A 19,971-nucleotide genomic window follows, 5' to 3' on the forward strand; every position below is an offset into this window, starting at 1 on the left:
TAGCCAAAGGCAAACAACCCGGCCGACAGAGAAAATATATACAAATATATATATATATATATATATATACTCCGGCACCCTAGGGGGACCAGCACCGGGTGACCGGTGTGGCTTACCGACCGCCCAAAGCGGAGTGTGTCCACCAGATTCCCTGCCTTAGGTCTCCCAGAGCTCGTTCCTGAAATCCTCCACCGGCAGAATGTTGTATAAAAATGGCTGCCGGAGCTCTCAGGGGAGGAGGGAGCCGTGGGCGGCGACTATTAAAGTGCGGGAATCTGGGGCCCTACAGTGATCAGTGAGGGGGGGGACACCTAAAGTATGCTCCAGCCCTCACTACCGACATCAGGTCGACCGTCCCGCCCTTACCCCTGACTGGCAGGCCCGGGGGCGGGAGTTATGGTACTAGGCCGCGATGAAGCCGGGGACTAGATTTAATACCGCGGCCGACAAACAGGCGCGGTCGGCGCGGAAGTCCCGGTCTTCACAAACCAGCAGCTGCTGCAGCGTCTGAGAAACAAGCGCTCCATGCACCGTCCCCATGGGGACACAGAGTACCTTTTGATGCAGGGCCTTGTCCCTGAGGATACAATAGACTCCTGTCCGTCAGATTCCCACAGGGGCTGCGGAGGGAGCCCGGTCCCAGTGAATGGATGACCGGTTAGGATCCCACTTCATCCAGAGCCTCTAAGGGATGGTGAAGGAAAACGGCATGTGGCTCCAGCCTCTGTACCCGCAATGGGTACCTCAACCTTAACAGCACCGCCGACTTAGTGGAGTGAGAAGGGAGCATGCCGGGGGCCCTGTGGGGGCCCTCTTTTCTTCCAACCGATAAAATCAGCAGCTGCTGCTGACTAAAATGGAGATGCATGAGTGAATGTGTGCCTCCTTCTACACAAAGCATAAAACTGAGGAGCCCGTGATGCACGGGAGAGTGTATAGGCAGAGGGGAGGGGTTACACTTTTTAAAGTGTAATACTTTGTGTGGCCTCCGGAGGCAGAAGCTATACACCCAATTGTCTGGGTCTCCAATTGTCTAGGTCTCCCAATGGAGCGACAAAGAAAAACGCTGATGTGAAACCAGCCTAACTCAGCTCCTATTAGCTTCAAGAGACGCTGAGATACAGCACCTGTGAATGGCTCCTTATACTGATTGCTAAAGCTGTAAACAGGTTTTGTGTCCCCACTGAACAGGATGTTGATGACCTATCCTGAGGATAGGCCATCAGTATTTACTGTAAGCATTGGACAACATATTTCAATCCCAGAAAAGAGACCTGGCTAATGAAAGGTGTGGTGCCAATAACTCATGTGATGATTAGTTTCAAGCAAGCATAGAACCTAGAAGTCCAAAACAACAAAATATAATAAAAATACAAATATCTGTATATATACTTCCTAAAGATAAAGTAGTGCTCATTGAAGTAGACAATTCCTGGAGATATATAAAGTAGTGCTTATAAGCAGACAATTTCTGGACTTCAAGATAGTAGCCATAGTAAAAGGACATTATAGTCGTGATATTGGCGAATAAATGGCGCTATAATAATAAATAATAATAATATCAGCCTGGCAAATTAAAAAAAAAAAAAAAAATAGAAACGCTGATGCCAAAAGGAAAAATGGAGCATGAATGAAATTGCCTTGTGCTAAAAAGCAATGGTAATTTTGGCAAATGGCAAACTATCCCAGTTCATGATATTTATTCACACAATATTTTCATCTGCACCTTTTCTTTTACGGATTTAGGTTAAGATGTCTTTCTAGAAATTCATGTCATTTATGCCAAATCAGAACAGGGGTCCCTGTGATATGGCAATAAAGGGCTGGACTGTAAGTTCTTGCATGTCCTTCCAGAAGGATACATGAATTGATTTTTCCATTATAAACATCCACATAAGTTTCCGCACAGTTCACCTGAGAGATCTTTGCGACGGCCTTTATTTGTCCTGGGGATGCCTGGGCCTGTAACTGAGACACCTGTTGTTGTCGGAGGAGCTGGAATTGGGCAGGGGTGATTGTTTTGCCCGCCAACTGTACCCCAGTAGTAGTTGCTGATGGGCAAAATGAGAAGGATAATAAAGCATTCAGGTTTATTAAAAACAAAAAAAATAAAAAAACAAAACAAGAATGTGTTTACATTCACATGATACACAATAAAAATTACCTGTTGTCACTTGAGTGACAATGGCTCTGGCCTGTGATTGAACTGGGGCAAGATTAGTTGAGACAACGGTCCCTGCAGTCACCGCTCGCACACCTGTAGTGGTTGCTATTGTCACCATCTCTGTTGGAGTAGTTGCAGTTCTCTGTTGAACCACTTGCCCCGTTGCACCTCCTGTTGTCTAAAAAGAAAAACCAAGTTGTGTGATAAACTAAACACAGAATTTACCTGTAAATATTAAAATGTGTTGTCTGGCTAATAGGGAGCCACTTAAAGAATCATATTGGTGAAGGTCCCATGCTTGGCAGTCCCGCCACTGCACAAGTGGAGGTGACCATGGTGTAGCCACTTCAATTTTTACACTGTTCTGTAAATATGCACATTCTATGCTTAGTATGGACTGTTCAAAGTATTGCTGTATTGTCTGAATGAACTGAATGCAACAATGTGCAATACCGTAAACCAGAGCTACTAAATTGACAAGCTGTGGGAATATGGAGCAATATAAACACTGACGGCACCGCAGCACTCATACAAGCGCTGCAGCACCTTTAAAGCTGATTGGCAAAGAGGCTGCGAGTCGAACGCAACAATGTTACACTTTAAGACTGTGGAGCATTGTGGGTTTTAATATTTTTTAAAACCAACTTTCATTTTGTAATTTTAAGTAAACCCAATAAAACTTGTAAAACAGTGTACTTGAGCTGAAATATCAGACAAGGGGTATGGTCAAGAGCAGCTCTGTCTGGTGAGACCAGAATGGATCTATAAACACTAAATGAAGTGTATCAGCTTATTCATTTTCATGATCCACAGTTGGGACTCTACTGGTCACACATTTCATGACATAATGGAATTTACAGCTTCAATACTTCTATTCTCATGGTAATTATCAATAGACTGAGAATAATCAGGCATAAGACAGCAACAAAAGACAATAACATTTTTTTTTTTTTTGATAATTGTTATAAACTGAAAAGAAAACTACTTACCGAGACTGTACCAGTTACCACTGGTGATACCAATCGTTTGTTAATGGGCTGAAAGGTAGCAGGAGAGACCCCTGTAACACCCGACACTGTGTTCACAAGCACATTTGCAGTAACAGTTCCTGTATATAACAGAAAATCATTAACTCTAGCCATATTCTGTAGCATATATGCAGTAGTCTACATTTTAGAGCATTTCTGACTCAGAATAACTCTGAATGAATTTAAGTGTGTCAGTGGAATTTAAGTGGTTAAGCTACAGTGATGGAGGTGGGCTACAGGGCAGATGCCAGCTATGCAACATCTCTTGAGCTAGCATCATGATTTGCTTAACGACTTAGGGCAAAAATGCACATCCTAGGTCATTAACCAGTTAGTTACCTCTATTAAGGATGAACGTCTTAGCCTGACTAATCGTCTGATCACATGAGCTAGCCAGCATAGGATCTCTGCCCAGCAGGACCCATTTTAACAAATAAGAAATGGTTAAATCCATCGGCATAGCATGGAACAATGTGTTTTTGCCACTTTTGTATGGCGGGAGTTTAGTCTCACTATGAAGTGCAGTAAAGTGTACACGTTACCAAAGTGTGTGTTTTTTTTTATTGAAACCAAAACAATTGCATTTATCCTGACCTGTAGCAATGGTGGTCCCGGGTACAGCAGCCTTTATGGTGCCAGTCTGTCAAACAAAAACAAACTCATTACAAACTGTGTTGGAATACAACTCGAAAAGGTAACACATAGTTGTCATTTTCTTCATAAACTTCTCAGACCTATCATTTTTCTTGATTTTTTTTTTTTTTAAGATTTTTACACATGTGGATGGGGACAGGTACTCAACTAGCATTTCTCAATTTTGTACTTGTAATAATTCCTGATGTAGCAACACAGTTCATATAAATCATATTATCAATGTAAAATCCCTTACAAGAAGTGCTGGAGTGGTTAAAGACGTTGTGCCTGTGCTAGGACCCTTGGCTACAGGTTGCTGCTGAATGACGACTTGTGTCTGAGTCACGGCTGGAGCTGGTGTTTGGACGGGTCCAGGTTGTGCAGCTGCTGGTTGGGTTACTTGTCCATTCTGCTGCGGCTGCTGTAATGGGCCAGATTGCTGCTGAGCGCGTACCTGTTCCAAAGCCTTTAAAACAAGGTAAATGTTTAATGGATTAAATACATCTAGGAAAATAGCAACAAGTTAGAAAAAAAATAACACAAAAAACGCACCTTCTTTTCTTTGGCTATACGATCTGCACGCAGTGATGCCACCTGGATTGGTTGTAAGGGCTTGTCATAGGTGATGCCACTAAAAAAATAAATAAAAGCAAAAAAAAAAACATGCTGTATATTCATGAAGAATAGCCAACAACTGAGTTGCCTGAACCTGATCCTGTAACATCTAACACTGAAAGCAGAAACAAAAACGTACAGTATTTAAGACGTCTACATGATAGTGAAATGAATCATTGCTTTGGTCTAAAAATCAAATCTTCTGGGTTTTGTACATGCTAATTTAAGTCAAAAAGTGTATAAAGATTAAAAATACTTTTCAAACTACCAAGTCTATAGTATCACAAAATAACATTACTACAAATATTAACCCCTTCACCCCCGGCCACTAAAACACCCTAATGACCGGGCCATTTTTTGCAATTCTGACCAGTGTCACTTTGACAGGTTATAACTCTGGAACGCTTCAACGGATCCTGGCGATTCTGAGATTTTTTTTTCGTGACATATTGTACTTCATGTCAGTGGTAAATTTAGGCCGATATTTTTTGCGTTTATTTGTGAAAATTTAGGAAATTTTGCGAAAATTTTGAAAATTTCGCAATTTTCAAACTTTGAAAATTTATGCCCATAAATCTGAGAGATATGTCACACAAAATAGTTACTAAATAACATTTCCCACTTGTCTACTTTACATCAGCGCAATTTTCGAAACAAATTTTTTTTTCGTTAGGAAGTTAGAACGCGTCAAAGGTCATCAGCAATTTCTCATTTTTCCAACAAAATTTACAAAATAATTTTTTTTAGGGACCACATCACATTTGAAGTGACTTTGAGAGACCTAGGTGACAGAAAATACCCAAAAGTGACCCCATTCTAAAAACTGCACCCCTCACACTGCTCAAAACCACATCCAATAAGTTTATTAACCCTTTAGGTGCTTCACAGGAACCAAAGCAATGTGGAAGGAAAAAATGAAAATTTTACTTTTTAACACAAAAATGTTACTTTAGCCATAAAATTTTCATTTTCACAAGGGAGAAAAGAGAAAGTGCACTCTACAATTTATTGTGCATGTTCTCCTGAGTACGCTGATACCCCATATGAGGTAAAAATCAATTGTTTGGGCGCACGGCAGAGGTCGAAAGGGAAGGAGCGCCATTTGAATTTTTGAACGCAAAATTAGCTGCACTCATTAGCGGACGCCATGTCGGGTTTGAAGACCCCCTGAGGTGCCTAAACAATGGAGCTCCCCCACAAGTGACCCCATTTTGGAAACTAGAGCCCTCAAATAATTTTTCTAGATGTTTGGTGAGCACTTTGAACACCTGGGGGCTTCACAGAAGTTTATAACGTTGAGCTGTGAAAAGAAAAAATTTTTTTTTTACCACAAAACGGTTGCTTCAACTAGGTAGCTTTTTTTTCACAAGGCTATCAGGAAAAAATGCACCATAAAACGCATTGTGCAATTTTTCCTGAGTACGTAGATACCTCATATGTGGTGGAAAGTAATTGTTTGGGCAAATGGCGGGGCTCAGAAGAGAAGGAGCGCCATTTGACTTTTCAAACGCACAGACGCAGTGCACTGATCGGCCGCTGCAGGACGCACGGTCGGATGCGATACAAAAAGCGTCGGGGATACGTAAAAAAAAAAAGTCACGCCAAAAATTGACCATGGATGCAGATCCGTTAAGTGCATCCCTGATTAGCGCTCGGCGGGAGGCACGGATGGATGGGATACAAAAAGTGTTGCGGATACGGAAAAAAGTCACGCCAAAAATTGAGCAGGGATGCAGATACGTTATCTGCATCCCTGATCAGCGCTTGGCGGGACGCACGGACGGATGCGATACAAAAAGCGTCGGGGATACGGAAAAAAAAAGTCCCACCAAAAATTGAGCAGGGATGCAGATACGTTATCTGCATCCCTGATCAGCGCTCAGCGGGACGCACGGAAGGATGAGATGTAAAAATGGACAGGGGATACAGAAAAAAAAAAAAAAGTTATACTCACAGTACCCAGAGGATCACTGACCAGAAGAGCTGCAGGAGGAACAGATGGCAGAGAGATGGACAGCTTTACAGGAGCAGCAGGCAGATCAGCAGAATGCCCAGGAAGGACCCAGCGATGGAGGCAGATGTGATCGGGCCGGTGAAGACAGGTAGGAGGACGTCGGGGGAGAGCAGAGGGGGGGAGAGCAGAGGGGGAGAGGGGGGTGGTGAGAGCAGAGGGGGGGGAGAGCAGAGGGGGAGGGGGGAGAGGGAGCTGCAGAAGCAGAATAGAGATAATGGGGGAGGCAGTCAGATCGCGGGGGGAGCAGATCGGGATGTCGCGGGGGGAGCAGATCGGGATGTCGGGGGGGGGAGCAGATCGGGATGTCGGGGGGGCAGATCGCAGGGGGCAGGAGCTAACACGGGAGCGCGCAGGGGCACCACGGGAGCGCGCACGGGCTGCAAGGTGAGCACAGTACTCACGTGCAGCAGGAGCGGTGACCTCAGCTACGGCGGCGGCAGCAGCAGCGGTGGCGTGGTACCACAAGTACCAGCCACTGCACGCTGCAGACATGTTGGGGGAGGGCTCGCAGGCCAGCACAGGCCTGGGGAGGGCGGCCACCGGCAGATCAGACCGCCCCACTGCACACTGATTGGAGCGATTGCGCGTCATAGCACGATAGCTCCAATCAGTGCTGCAGGGGCTGGGGGCGACATGTTTGAGGTCCACCTATGATATGCTGCAGCAGTTGCGGCATCTCATAGCTGGATCTCACAGTATCGCACTAATTCGGGCATTATTTTTGCCGAAATTAGTGCGAGCGATGTGGTTGGCGGTTCAGATTTGAACAGCCAATCACATCGATCATTGATAGGGGGTGGCGATGCCGCCCCCCCCCTGGGGTCAAGCAAAGGTCCCCTGCTGTAAGAAACAGCAGGGGACATCATTTGAAAGCTATTGCTATGGCCACGGCAATCAAATGAAGTTTAAGCAGTAAAATTACGTCCCTGGTCGTTAAGTCACGTTAAAATAGGACGTAATTTTACTGCCCGCGGTCGTGAAGGGGTTAAACAACCACTGCAAAGTTTGGTTTCTTTTTCAGGCCTGGAGTGATGCTTTAAATCTAAATTCCATTTCCTGGGTATATACGCACCCTACGAGCATCTTTACCATATTTTGGCACTGCTCCGAAGCCTCGGCGCCATCTTATGACCGTAACGTCTAACTGGTCAGAAGTTATGTCACAAGCCCTCAATGCATCTCTATGATAGATAGAAAGCCTTTCTGAGTGTTGCATTGAATTGTGACCTCCAGAGCGCTCCATGGAATACTGAAGCAGCCGTTAATACAGAAACTGGAGAAGACAGATCGCAGCGACGCGAATAACAGATGAAGACATCTGAGCGAGTTTAGAAGACTGGGGACTTAGATTTAAAGCACCATTACAACCTTGAAGAAAAAAAAAAAAAAAGCTGGAGCTCTCATACTTCTGAAAATAGCAGTGGCTGGATGCAGATAGTCATAAAATGAACAATTGGACTATTCATTTACCTCTCTGCTAGTACTGATGCATGCTTGGGATTTTTCTGGAATGGATTCATACCCAATCTGAAATATACAACCATAATCAAAGAGTATAATTTTCCACAAAAAAAAAAAAGAAAATATAAAGTTTAATGCAAAAATAAATTAGTGATAGACTATTGAGAAAAAACATGCAAAGAGCTGTGCTCAAGCGAAAACACACAGTAGACAAACTATATCATTAAAACGCGTTGGGCCATTGTACGCTGCAGTACTCACAGAGGTTTGATGGGTGGACTTCTTTTTCCAGCATTTAACTTCATCAGATCAAAGCGTGTTGCATATAACTGGATGTGTGATAATCCCTCATCTTGTGAGTAAATCTGGCTGGTCCTTAAAGGCTTATTCTTTATAAATTAAATAAAAATAAATAATATTTTCTATCCCATGCTTAATGGTGATAGTTCACTTCAGGACATAACAATGGTTTCATTATGCTACACGATTGGGTGATTAACATTCATATTAAATTATTTACTCAGACATACCTTAAATATGTTTTCGGATTTCTTCTTTGGACTAGCTTCAAATAGTAGCTGAAAAACAGGGAGTAAATAAGACGGTAATTTTCAATTTTTTAAAATCTAAATATAACTAGTGTTAATAAAATTACATAAAAATGTACAGTTAAAAAAAATATAAGCAAAACATAATAGTGAGACTGGAAAAAACTGACTACACTTGAAACATTTACCAAGCAGAATTAAAATCAACAATTAACCATACTCATTGTCATGTGTGACAGACAGTCATGTGATTTCTGGTCGTCACATCGTTTGGCTGCGCAGAATGCTCCCTGACTTGCCATTATTCCTGCTGTCAGTATTCATTGGTATGGGTAGCTTTCTTGCTGGATTCATTTCCCTCCCTTTTGGACCCAGCAGGAGCTCAACTTCCACCCAGTTGTTGATTGTCCGTATTCCCTTGGTGTTTAAATACCCCTTCCTTTATAATATAATAAGTTTTATTTCTATAGCGCCAACATATTCCGCAGCGCTTTACAATTAAGAGGGGACATGTACAGACAATATGAGACAATACAAAATAAGAAAATTAAGAGACCAGGGGGAGTGAGGGCCTTGCTCGTAAGCTTACAGTCTATGAGGAAATAGGGGAGACACAAAAGGTGAATGGGGGGTGTCACAAACCACCGGGGGGGTCACTCAGAAATCCCCCGCGCGCTGGCTACCAGTACGTCACAATCGGGGGGTAACAAGTGGGGGTCACCCCTCCTTTATACCTCCCGACCGACAGACAGAGCACGTGACGCGCTCTCTAGCGCCCCTCTTATAGTCAGGCCAATTATGGAATTGCCCGACCATAAGCAAGGATTATTGCCGATTATTGAAGGGTCCCCGGTGAGAGTAAGGTATATATTCCCCCGACCTCCGCGGGCGGAATATATAAAATCTCCCCGAATCTCACTGGCCTCCCCACAATAATCCTTGGCACAATTCGCTGCCACCAACCGATTTACGGTAACTATTAGCCGAACACACAGACGTGGGATTCAAGATCGAGATAACAGAACAGCCCAAGATTAATTATATAATTTAATCAGCCTAAAGCACACTAGAAACTACAATATATACAATAGGGAATCTACAGAATATACATATGTCAGAGTACAGTTACAATCAAAGCATGGGTTACAAACAGGCATACACAGTTCCAGCAGTTACCTTGTTGCGTCTGGCCACAGGGGGGCGCTGTAGGCCAGGTTTCTAGGATCCTTCCCACAGATGTTTCCTACACGTGCCCCCAGCGAAAAGAACCCTGGAAAATGGCCGAAGTAGGGTTATCAACCTGGGCAGATCCAGGTCCCCTCCTACCTTCGTGACCTCACAGGGAGCACTGCTCCACCCCTGGCTTGAGTTATGGACAATATCCCAACATGGAATATGGGCCATAACTTTGCCTGGGAGCGTCGTAGGCGGACGCCAATGCTCTCATTGTGACAGCTATGAATTTAGCTACAGAACGAGGGGACTCATGACCTGTCTGCCAGTTCCCCATTGGCTGATATCACGCCTGGGGCATTTCCCAATGTCCTGCTCCCATAAAAAGGGTGTGCCGGCATCGTCCGCATGCGGAGACACCATTTTTATGGTTGCCATATTTATCGGAAATATGGCTTGCGAGATATGAACCATTTTTTACTGGAGTCGTTCTGTCTGGCTATTTCCATAGCCTTGCTAACTAGCTAGCAGCCCCCACTACAGGGTCACGGCAGGGAGTCATCCTGTGTCCATTGTCCCTAAGCCACCTAATTTCCATATCACAGGACATGGCCATGGAGGTGTAAGTGGAACACTGAGAACAAGAAGGGAGGGGGCACTGCCAGGGAGTGATGAGGGATTATGACTGGAGTCATAATTCATCTTCATATCCCGGGATTTGCCTCACAGGGGGGAGAAAAGCTTGTCATATATGGTCCAGCCATCAATTTAATAGGGTATTCAAAAGCAGCTGCATGAACCCGTCGGTGAGAATTTATACAGGTACAGGGGACGAGAACTGGAAGTAAATTTTTTGAAGGGCAGAAAGGGACTACATTAGATCGGGGCAGTGAGGTGATAGGCTAGTCTAAAGAAACCGTGGAGAGCTTTGTGAGTGAGAGTGATAAGTTTATATTGGATTTTGTAACGGATAGGCAACCAGTGCAATGACTGGCAAAGAGCAGAGGCATCAGTGAAGCGGTTGCAGAGGAAAATGTTCCTGGGTGCGGAATTCAGAATGGATTGGAGAGGGGAGAGTTTAGTAACAGGGATACCAATTACGGTAGTAAAGCGTTACAATAATCCAGAGAATGAATGAGAGCGACAGTAAGAGTTTTTGCAGAGTCAATGGTAAGAAAAGGTCGAATTCTTGAGATGTTTTTGAGGTGGAAGTGACAAGAACGAGCAAGTGAACGAATGTGCGCAGTGAAGGAAAGATCGGAGTCAAATATAACCCCAAGACAGCGGGTGTGCTGCTGGGGCGTAATGGTAGAGCCACACACAGAAATGGTAATGTTGGGTTTCGGAAGGTTAGGAGAGGGAGGAAACAGGAGAAGTTCAGTTTTTGACAGGTTCAGTTTTAGATAGAGGGAGGACATGATGTTGGAGACAGCGGACAGACAATCGGTAGTATTTTGTAATAGTGCAGGGGTGATGTCAGGAGAAGAGGTGTACAGTTGGGTGTCATCAGCATAGAGATGGTACTGGAAACCAAATCTGCTGTTTGTCCAATAGGGGCTGTGTATAGAGAGAACAGGAGGGGGCCTAGGACTGAACCCTGAGGAACCCCGACCGTAAGGGGAAGAGGAGAGTAAGAGGAGCCGGCAAAGGATACAGTGAATGAGCGGTCAGAGAGGTAAGAGGAGAACCAGGAAAGAACGGTGTCCTTGAGCCCGATAGAGTGGAGCATTGTGAGTAGGAGCTGGTGATCCACAGTATCGAATGCAGCAGAGAGATCCAGGAGGATCAGCAGGGAGTAGTGACCATTAGATTTAGCGGTTAGTAAATCATTAGAGACTTCAGTAAGAGCAGTTTCAGTAGAATGTAAAGCTGGGTTCACACTAAACGACAGCGACAACGACGTCGCTGTTACGTCACCATTTTCGGTGACGTAACAGCGACCTTGTAAGTCGCTGTTATGATCGCTGCTTAGCTGTCAAACACAGCAGAAGCAGCGATCATAACGTCGCTGTGCTACATGTGCAGAGAGCAGGGAGCCGCGCTTACCGCTGGCTCCTTGCTCTCCTGCAGCACACATCGGGTTAATTAACCCGATGTGTGCTGCAGCTACATGTCACAGTTCAGAGAGCAGGGAGCCGCGCGCACTGCTTAGCGCTGGCTCCTTGCTCTCCTGCAGCACACATCGGGTTAATTAACCCGATGTGTGCTGCAGCTACATGTCACAGTTCAGAGAGCAGGGAGCCGCGCGCACTGCTTAGCGCTGGCTCCTTGCTACAGTATACATCGGGTTAATTACCCGATGCATACTGCAGCCACATGTCACAGTGCAGGAGCCGGCACTGGCAGCGAGAGCGGCGGAGGCTGGTAACCAGCGTAAACATCGGGTAACCAGGGAAAGGTCTTCCCTTGGTTACCCGATGTTTACGCTGGTTACAGCTTACCGCAGCTGCCAGTGCCGTCTCCTGATCGCTTCATTTCGTCGCTCTCTCGCTGTCACACACAGCGATGTGTGTGTCACAGCGGGAGAGTGACGACCAAAAAATGAAGCTGGACATTCAGCAACGACCGGCGACCTCACAGCAGGGGCCAGGTCGTTGCTGAATGTCACACACAGCGACAGCGACGGGACGTCGCTGCAACGTCACAGAAAATGGTGACGTAGCAGCGACGTCGTTGTCGTTGTCGCTGTGTGTGACACCAGCTTAAGGAGCGGAAACCGGATTGTAGAGGGTCAAGGAGAGAATTATTTGACAGATAGCGGATTAAACGGAAGTGGACCAGACATTCCAGGAGTTAGGAGATGAATGGGAGATTAGAGACAGGTCTGTAGTTAGCGGCACAATTTTGGTCCAGGGATGGTTTTTTAAGTAATGGGTGTATGCTGGCATGTTTGAAGGAGGAGGGAAAGACACCAGAGGAGAGAGAGAAATTGAATATTTTAGTTAGGTGAGTGGTGAAAGCTGTGGTGACAGATTTAAGGAGATGTGAGGGAATAGGGTCACTGGTGCAGGTAGTAGGGCGAGAAGATGCGAGGAGCCTGGTGACTTCTTCTGTGACTGGATCAAAGAGTGAAAGTGAGCTAGATGAAGTGTAGGAGGGTAGACAATGTGTGGTGTTATGAGGCTGGGAGGAAATTTCCTGGCGTATATGGTCAATTTTTTCTTTAAAATAATTGGCCAGGTCATCTGCACTGAGGTTGGTGGTTGGGGCCAGAACTCTTGGTCCTAGGAGGGAATGGAAAGTATCAAAGAGTCATTTAGGATAGTTGGCTACAGAGGTGATGAGGGTGTTAAAGTATGCTTGTTTGGAGAGGTGAAGGGCCGCATTGTATGTTTTGAGCATAAACTTATAATGGATGAAATCTTTGGCTAGATTGGATTTTCTCCACAGACGTTCAGCGCACCTAGAACACCGCTGGAGAAAGCGTGTTTGCAACGAGTGCCAGGGCTGCTGCCGTCTGCGCCGAGTTGCTCTGTGTGTAGCAGGTGCAGCTTCATCTAGGACGCTCTGTAGGGTGTCATTCCTTTCTTTGGACTGGTGCTGGTGATATTTTCAGTTTGTTCAAGCTGACATCGCAAGCAGGTTGTTTGTACTCATCTGTGGTATTGTTGCTGAGAGCTCTTGTGAATATCTACCTGAGTCATCTAATGATAAGTAGTTCATGCTTTATCCCCTGTGTTTCCCCCTTGTGTCTTCTCTATTGTTTAGTGGAGTTGACAAAGAGCTCATCCAACTGTTCCCTATTTAGGGCACAGCACTAGGGATACCTAGGGTCAGGTATCCGGCTAGGTGCATAGGTGCGGAACCTATATAGGGTGGTGAGGGACCCCAGGGACTAGCAGTAGGTTTGGTCAGAGGTCACCATCTTCCCTTTCCCTAGACAAAGGGTTTCCCTTCCCTTTGCGCTTGGTACTTTCCCGTACCTAGCTTGACATTCATATGAAGGAGATATAAAAGAAGGGAATTTTGTTTACTTACCGTAAATTCCTTTTCTTCTAGCTCTAATTGGGAGACCCAGACAATTGGGTGTATAGCTACTGCCTCCGGAGGCCACACAAAGTATTACACTTAAAAGTGTAAGGCCCCTCCCCTACTGCCTATACACCCCCCGTGGGATCACGGGTTCCTCAGTTTTAGTGCAAAAGCAAGAAGGAGGAAAGCCAATAAACTGGTTTAAGCAAATTCAATCCGAAAGAATATCGGAGAACTGAAACCATTCAACCTGAACAACATGTGTATACAAAAAAACAGGGGCGGGAGCTGGGTCTCCCAATTAGAGCTAGAAGAAAAGGAATTTACGGTAAGTAAACAAAATTCCCTTCTTCTTTGTCGCTCTATTGGGAGACCCAGACAATTGGGATGTCCAAAAGCAATCCCTGGGTGGGTAAAATAATACCTCATGATAGGGCCGTAAAAACGGCCCCTTTTCTACAGGTGGGCAATCGCCGCCTGAAGGACTTGTCTACCTAGGCTGGCGTCCGCCGAAGCATAGGTATGCACCTGATAATGTTTGGTAAAAGTGTGCAGACTCGACCAGGTCGCCGCCTGGCACACCTGCTGAGTCGTAGCCTGGTGTCGTAATGCCCAGGACGCACCCACGACTCTGGTAGAATGGGCCTTCAGCCCTGAGGGAACCGGAAGCCCCGCAGAACGGTAGGCTTCAAGAATTGGTTCCTTGATCCACCGAGCCAAGGTTGACTTGGAAGCCTGCGACCCTTTACGCTGGCCAGCGACAAGGACAAAGAGTGCATCCGAGCGGCGCAGAGGTGCCGTGCGGGAAATGTAGATTGAGTGAGTGCTCTCACCAGATCCAACAAATGCAAATCCTTTTCACATTGATGAACTGGACGAGGACACAAAGAAGGTAAGGAGATATCCTGATTGAGATGAAAGGAGGATACCACCTTAGGGAGAAACTCCGGAATCGGGCGCAGAACTACCTTGTCCTGGTGAAACACCAGGAAGGGAGATTTGCATGACAGCGCTGCTAGCTCGGACACTCTCCGAAGAGACGTGACCGCTACTAGAAAGGCCACTTTCTGTGAAAAGCGAGAAAGGGAAACATCCCTCATAGGCTCAAAAGGCGGCTTCTGGAGAGCAATTAGAACCCTGTTCAGATCCCAAGGTTCTAATGGCCGCTTGTAAGGAGGGACGATATGACAAACCCCTTGCAGGAACGTGCGTACCTGAGGAAGTCGTGCTAGGCGCTTCTGAAAAAATACAGATAGCGCTGAGACTTGTCCCTTGAGGGAGCCGAGCGACAAACCTTTTTCCAATCCGGATTGCAGGAAGGAAAGAAAAGTAGGCAATGCAAATGGCCAGGGAGAAGCTTCCTGAGCAGAGCACCAAGATAAGAATATCTTCCACGTCCTGTGGTAGATCTTGGCAGAGGATAGTTTCCTAGCCTGTCTCATGGTGGCAATGACCCCTTGAGATAATCCTGAAGACGCTAGGATCCAGGATTCAATGGCCACACAGTCAGGTTGAGGGCCGCAGAATTCTGATGGACAGACGGCCCTTGAGACAACAAGTCTGGCCGGTCTGGTAGCGCCCACGGTTGTCCTACCGTGAGATGCCACAGATCCGGGTACCACGACCTCCTTGGCCAGTCTGGAGCGACGAGGATGGCGCGGTGGCAGTCGGTCCTGATCTTGCGTAGCACTCTGGGCAACAGTGCCAGAGGTGGGAACACATAAGGGAGTTGAAACTGCGACCAATCCTGAACTAAGGCGTCCGCCGCCAGAGCTCTGAGATCGTGAGACCGTGCCATGAAGGCCGGAACCTTGTTGTTGTGCCGGGACGCCATTAGGTCGACGTCCGGCATCCCCCAGCGGCGACAAATTTCCTGAAACACGTCCGGGTGAAGAGACCATTCCCCTGCGTCCATACCCTGGCGACTGAGGAAGTCTGCTTCCCAGTTTTCTACGCCCGGGATGTGAACTGCGGATATGGTGGATGCCGTGCCTTCCACCCACGTCAGAATCCACCGGACTTCCTGGAAGGCTTGCCGACTGCGTGTCCCTCCTTGGTGGTTGATGTATGCCACCGCTGTGGAGTTGTCCGACTGAATTCGGATCTGCTTGCCTTCCAGCCACTGCCGGAAGGCTTGTAGGGCAAGATACACTGCTCTGATTTCCAGAACATTGATCTGAAGGGTGGACTCTTGCTGAGTCCACGTACCTTGAGCCCTGTGGTGGAGAAACACTGCTCCCCACCCTGATAGACTCGCGTCCGTTGTGACCACCGCCCAGGATGGGGGTAGGAAAGACTTTCCTATTGACAATGAGGTGGGAAGAAGCCACCACTGAAGAGAATCCTTGGCCACCTGAGAAAGGGAGACGTTCCTGTCTAGGGACGTCGACTTCCCGTCCCATTGGCGGAGAATGTCCCATTGTAGTGGACGCAGATGAAACTGCGCGAAAGGGACTGCCTCCATTGCTGCTACCATCTTCCCTAAGAAGTGCATGAGGCGTCTCAAGGGGTGCGACTGGCCCTGAAGGAGAGATTGCACCCCTGTCTGTAGTGAACGCTGTTTGTCCAGCGGAAGCATCACTTTCGCTGAGAGAGTATGAAACTCCATGCCAAGGTATGTTATCGATTGGGTCGGGGTGAGATTTGACTTTGAAAAGTTGATGATCCACCCGAAACTCTGGAGAGTCTCCAGCGCAACGTTCAGGCTGTGTTGGCATGCCTCTTGAGAGGGTGCCTTGACAAGTCGATCGTCCAAGTAAGGGATCACGGAGTGACCCTGAGAGTGCAGGACAGCTACTACTGCTGCCATGACCTTGGTGAAGACTCTTGGGGCTGTCGCCAGACCGAAAGGCAGGGCTACGAACTGAAGGTGTTCGTCTCCTATAACGAAGCGTAGAAAAACGCTGGTGCTCTGGAGCAATTGGCACGTGGAGATAAGCATCTTTGATGTCTATTGATGCTAGGAAATCTCCTTGAGACATTGAGGCGATGACGGAGCGGAGGGATTCCATCCGGAACCGCCTGGTCTTCACATGCTTGTTGAGCAGTTTTAGGTCCAGAACAGGACGGAAAGACCCGTCCTTTTTTGGCACCACAAACAAATTGGAGTAAAAACCGTGACCTTGCTCCTGAAGAGGAACAGGGATCACCACTCCTTCTGCCTTTAGAGAGCACACCGCCTGCAGAAGAGCAACGGCTCGGTCGGGAGGCGGAGAAGTTCTGAAGAATCGAGTTGGAGGACGAGAACTGAACTCTATACAAAATGTCTCTCACCCAACGGTCTTTGACCTGTGGCAGCCAAATGTCGCAAAAGCGGGAGAGCCTGCCACCGACCGAGGATGCGGAGAGAGGAGGCCGAAAGCCATGAGGAAGCCGCCTTGGTAGCGGTTCCTCCGGCTGCTTTCTTTGGGCGTGACTGAGCCCGCCAAGAATCCGAACTCCTCTGATCCTTTTGAGTCCTTTTAGACGAGGAGAATTGGGACCTGCCCGAGCCTCGAAAGGACCGAAACCGCGACTGTCCCCTCCTCTGTTGGGGTTCATTTGGTCTGGGCTGAGGTAAGGATGAATCCTTACCCTTGGATTGTTTAATGATTTCATCCAATCTCTCACCAACCAGTCTGTCACCAGCAAATGGCAAACTGGTTAAGCACTTTTTGGAAGCAGAATCTGCCTTCCATTCCCTTAACCACAATGCTCTGCGTAAAACCACGGAGTTGGCGGACGCCACTGCCGTACGGCTCGTAGAGTCCAGGACAGTATTGATAGCGTAAGACGCAAATGCAGTCATTTGAGAGGTTAAGGACGCTACTTGCGGAACAGATGTACGCGTGACAGTGTCAATTTGCGCAAGACCAGCTGAAATAGCTTGGAGTGCCCATACAGCTGCGAATGCAGGAGCATACGACGCGCCGATAGCTTCATAGATGGATTTCAGCCAGAGCTCCATCTGTCTATCAGTGGCATCTTTAAGTGAAGCCCCATCTTCCACTGCAACTAAAGATCTAGCCGCAAGCCTGGAGATTGGAGGATCCACCTTTGGACACAGGGTCCAGCTCTTGACCACGTCAGGGGGAAAGGGATAGCGTGTATCCTTAAGCCGTTTGGAGAAACGCTTATCTGGATAAGCGTAGTGTTTCTGAACTGCTTCTCTGAAATCAGAGTGGTCCAGAAAGGCACTTAATTTACGCTTGGGGTACATGTGAAGCTGACTCCTCCGCTGGAGGAGCTTGGGGAGAAATATCCAACATTTTATTGATGGACGCTATGAGATCATTCACTATGGCGTCACCATCCGGTGTATCCAGATTGAGAGCGGTCTCAGGATCAGAATCCTGATCAGCTACCTCTGCCTCGTCGTACAGAGAGTCATCCTGTTGGGACCCTGACCAGTGTGATGAAGTCGAGGGTCGCTCATAGCGAGCTCGCTTAGGCTGTCTGGGACTGTCGTCCGTGTCAGAGCCGTCACCCTGGAATGCATGGGACACCTCCGGAGCCCGGAGCTGTTCCAACTGAGGGGGACCAGGGGACAGTGATTCAACCGTGCCCATGGTCTGAGTTACTGGTCTAGACTGCAAAGTTTCTAGGATTTTAGTCATAGTCACAGATAATCTATCAGCAAAGCTGCAAACTCTGTCCCCGTCACCTGGACAGTATTCACAGGTGGTTCTCCCTGGGTCACCTCTAGCAGAGGCCCCGGCCGAACAAGTGCCACAGGGGCCGAGCACTGCACACAATGGGAGTCAGTGGAACCTGCCGGTAGAGTAGCCCCACATGCGGTACAGGCAGCATAGAAAGCCTGTGCCTTGGCACCCTTGGTTTTTGAGTACGACATGCTGTTGTCTCAGAGCAATCCAAGAGGGATATATAGTGAAGAATTACCAGCGCCAGTACAGTGCAATGTATAGCATAAAAATACAAATGAACACTGCAGCACAAGTGGGGTAGGCACCAGAGGTGCCACTTACCGCCCGCTGAAAGCGGGTGTGTGGTCGCTAGAATCCCGTGCCTGGGTCTCCCATAACTTGTCTCCCCTTCTCCAGCTCAAACAGCACGTCAGGAATGGCTGCCGGCGTTCAGTGAAGAGGGGCGGACCGTGGGCGTGCCTCAGACGAAGAGCGGGAAACCAGCGTCTCACTGTGTTCAGTGTGAGGGCTGGAGTATGTAAAGTAAACTCCAGCCCTCGGCGCTGACAATCTGCACAGCGTCCCGCCCCCACTCTGACTGGCAGGCCTGGGGGCGGGAACGAAACGAACTAGGCCGCAAAAAGCCGGGGACTGTAGTAGTAAGCGCGGCCGTCAAATATGCACGGCGAGCGCGGAAGTCCCCGGCGAACCACAAGTCCCAGCCGCGCCGCAGTTAAAACTGACAGCAGCGGCCGGCGCGACCGTTTCCAAACCATTAACTCCTTCAGCTAGCTGAAGATAGTGTGGCACACGCGCGCAGCGCTGTTGTCCCGGGCGCACTAACGCACCCAGCAATGCTGGTGTGTGTGTGCGCGATTTGCACGGGGACACAGAGTACCTTAATGTAGCAGGGCCCTGTCCCTGACGATACTCAGCTCCATGTCCAGCAGATCCCAGGGGCTGTGGATGGAGCTCGGCCTCAGTGCCTGGAGACCGGTAAGATCCCACTTCACCCAGAGCCCTAAGGGGATGGGGAAGGAAAGCAGCATGTGGGCTCCAGCCTCCGTACCCGCAATGGGTACCTCAACCTTAACAAACACCGCCGACAAAGAGTGGGGTGAGAAGGGAGCATGCTGGGGGCCCTAGTATGGGCCCTCTTTTCTTCCATCCGACATAGTCAGCAGCTGCTGCTGACTAAACAGTGGAGCTATGCGTGGATGTCAGCCTCCTTCGCACAAAGCTTGAAAACTGAGGAACCCGTGATCCCACGGGGGGTGTATAGGCAGTAGGGGAGGGGCCTTACACTTTTAAGTGTAATACTTTGTGTGGCCTCCGGAGGCAGTAGCTATACACCCAATTGTCTGGGTCTCCCAATAGAGCGACAAAGAAAGTAGGGTAATATTTATATATACTTGTAGGTCATAAGTCAGCTCCCTGTCTTTGTTGGAGGTTCAAGAACTAAACCCACAGCTTTCCCAGCAGGTGATGAGAGAGTGTTAGTTGCCTGCCTATATCATCAGTGAATGGAGCAAAGCTCTGCCTGCGATTGTTAACCTGTTAAATCGTGCTGTCAATCTTTAGTACTTAGTGTGTCTGGCCTTGAGGGGCATGCTGTTCTAACCGCCCATCAGTGTCTCGCTACACCATTGCTGTGGCCAAAGGATTGCTATGACAGGCGGTGTGTGGAAAGGGAGGGGCGGGACCAGTCATGAGATTACTCTATGGACGTCAGCGACATGCA

The 19,971-nt window shown here is 47.7% G+C and overlaps 1 protein-coding gene across 4 annotated transcripts in view; it reads right to left on the reverse strand.

The window, feature by feature from the left end:
* Positions 1-19,971, reverse strand: part of LOC142250032 (E1A-binding protein p400-like) — a 407,327-nt gene that overhangs the window by 81,345 nt on the left and 306,011 nt on the right. For all 4 annotated transcript variants that reach the window (XM_075322102.1, XM_075322107.1, XM_075322113.1 and 1 more), the window contains exons 38-46: positions 8,446-8,493; positions 8,177-8,304; positions 7,925-7,981; positions 4,378-4,456; positions 4,082-4,291; positions 3,787-3,832; positions 3,154-3,272; positions 2,165-2,342; positions 1,915-2,051 (exon numbers count right to left, since the gene is read on the reverse strand). In XM_075322102.1, coding sequence (XP_075178217.1) covers positions 1,915-2,051; positions 2,165-2,342; positions 3,154-3,272; positions 3,787-3,832; positions 4,082-4,291; positions 4,378-4,456; positions 7,925-7,981; positions 8,177-8,304; positions 8,446-8,493 — 1,002 coding nt within the window. The remainder of the gene's footprint in view (positions 1-1,914; positions 2,052-2,164; positions 2,343-3,153; positions 3,273-3,786; positions 3,833-4,081; positions 4,292-4,377; positions 4,457-7,924; positions 7,982-8,176; positions 8,305-8,445; positions 8,494-19,971) is intronic.

Source organism: Anomaloglossus baeobatrachus, chromosome 1 (assembly GCF_048569485.1).
Source record: "Anomaloglossus baeobatrachus isolate aAnoBae1 chromosome 1, aAnoBae1.hap1, whole genome shotgun sequence".
Taxonomy (NCBI): Eukaryota; Metazoa; Chordata; class Amphibia; order Anura; family Aromobatidae; genus Anomaloglossus; species Anomaloglossus baeobatrachus.